At 37.8% G+C, this 2,333-nt stretch overlaps 1 protein-coding gene across 1 annotated transcript in view; it reads left to right on the forward strand.

Annotated features, from left to right (window-relative positions):
• Nucleotides 1-2,333, forward strand: part of LOC100945761 (ovostatin homolog 2-like) — a 55,343-nt gene that overhangs the window by 40,775 nt on the left and 12,235 nt on the right. The window contains 2 exon segments of the mRNA XM_023509145.1: nt 115-198; nt 898-1,074. Coding sequence (XP_023364913.1) covers nt 115-198; nt 898-1,074 — 261 coding nt within the window.

Below are 2,333 nucleotides of genomic sequence, written 5' to 3' on the forward strand. Positions count from 1 at the left end.
TGAGCCACAGGCACCTCCCTAGAAAGTGACTTTCAATATGTTTGTTCCTCAAATCCATTACTATTTTTTTATGAAAGGAAGTTGTCACTTTTTTTAATCTACATTTCTTTCCAGGTACCAAAACCTCTAAGCAAGTAGTTTTGGACTTGCCAAATGACGCAGTAGAAGGATCCACCAGAGGCTTTTTCACTGTTGTGGGTAAGGTGATTAAATTTTGTGTTTCACAATGATTTGAAAACTTTGGTCACAAAAAAATTCTCAAAATGAAAGTATGAAGAGATTTTCTTAAGCTATCAATTGGAGGGAATTAGTGTTCAGGCCATCCTCTAATGCATGCTTTCCTATGGTATCTGAAGGGATTATAGTACCATTTCTTAACCTGTGTTTCTAGGAAACATGAGTTCTGGCAGATGGTTACTGCTATTCAGAAAACCAAAGGTTCTATTATAACCCACTAATCTGAAATATTAAATTCATCTCTTTGAGAATCAGAATAAACTGTCCTATTCAAGATTCTGGGAATTTCCTCAGTGAAAGGAAGAATCTGTTTTACAAAGGGCAAATTTCTTTGCTTATGATTAACATTAAACCTTTGGGGAGGGATGGATTACAATTTATAGTTCATAGGATCAATTTCTCAAAAAGCAAGCAAACACACATTTTCCCAACTTCACTTTCTCTGGTGATGAGATTTTCAGAAATATTTTCTAGAAACCCTTTAACTTCACCTTACAGGACTATCTCCTTTTTGTAATTACTTCATGAAAGTTTCCCTATCTCCACCTTTTAGAATCAATACTAAATGTGTCCCACTGCCACTGTGCCTCTTTTATCTATGGCTATTAATGCTGAGATTATAGCTATAAGGAATCTAACTTCCTGGTTTTCTATTTTTAGGAGATATAATAGGACTTGCAGCTCAGAATCTGGAGAATCTTGTCCAAATGCCCTATAGATTTGGAGAGCAGAATATTGCCCTAGTAGCGTCCAATACCTATGTCCTTGACTACTTGCAATCTACTGAGCAACTGACAGAGGAGGTTAAATCTCAGGAACTCTTGTTCTTATCTAATGGTAAGAAGATTTCTGTAATTTCTTCCCATAATAGTTGAAATCAATTGTTACTAATACCAAGATGTCACAAAACTATTTTTATGAGGTACTCTTGTTGGGGAAAACTGGACCTCAACGGAAGAACTCTGAGTCCTACCTATGTTTTCTTTTTGACTTCAAAATATGTGTGGTCAGTGAGCTTCATAATTAGGAACTGTGAAGGTTTAGGATCATGAACTCAGTTATTTTCTTTTAGCACTTAGTGTTTTTCCAAGTCACCCCGCTGTTTGTTATTGTTAATAGTAGCTGCAAATGGTTCATTTGTCAACTTCTGTATTTGTTTACTCAGTTGCGTTCCATTGCAGGGAAGTAACCGAATCTGTGTGTAGAAAGAGGGTGTATAATTCTTTTAAAATGCGATATTAAAGAACACTCCAAGGGGGTTCTTTTCATAAAAATATCACTGATGTAAAATAACCATAGGAGAAATATAGGCAAAATGCCTATATGCCTCTGCCCAAAAAAGCCGTTTGAGAGAGAGCAGTGAAAAGACTTTGTGCAGGCATACTTGTAAGAAACTGAGGCAGAATCCCATGTGACCAGGTTGATTGTGAGCCGAATACGACCAAGGCTTCAACTGGAATAGCATTTACTGTGTTGAGGAATTAAGGTTGACGTTATAAGGCCAATAAAAAAGCCCTTTGGAAAACTGGCCAGATACCTATCAGTAACCTTTCCTGATCTGTGGTAAGTGATGAAGGTCGCTTGCTGACAGGCTGGGAATGTAGTAACCTTTCCTGATCTGTGGTAAGTGACGAAGGTTGCTTGCTGACAGATCCAGAATGGAAATGGGCTTGGAGATCTCAAGAGAAGAGGAATTTACCCAATGCATATAGGTATCTAATGGCACAGGTAAAACTTGAGCTTGTGAAAAGCTTTTGAGAAGTCCAGCCTGAAAATTCCTTATAAAATGTTCCCACAAAAACTCCCTGACTTAAAGCCTATATGGGAGCAGAGGTTTGCACACAAATTCCTGTATGCCCAAGACGTTGCTTTATACCCTGTTTAAAGATCGAAGTAACAGCCTCCAAATGGCAAGGCCAGCAAGGGCAGGTAATCGATTTACCTTCTTCCTCCATAGTCTCAGGTAAAATCAGATAAGAACAAAGAAGAAATGGCTAACAACATGTTCTCCATTAAGTTTTGTTAAATGGGTTATGTTGATAGGGTTATGTCAAAGGGTGTATGTTGAGTGGATTATCGGAAGCTAATCATGAGGT

This window comes from Otolemur garnettii, unplaced genomic scaffold (assembly GCF_000181295.1).
Source record: "Otolemur garnettii isolate 467f Iridium unplaced genomic scaffold, OtoGar3 scaffold00423, whole genome shotgun sequence".
Taxonomy (NCBI): Eukaryota; Metazoa; Chordata; class Mammalia; order Primates; family Galagidae; genus Otolemur; species Otolemur garnettii.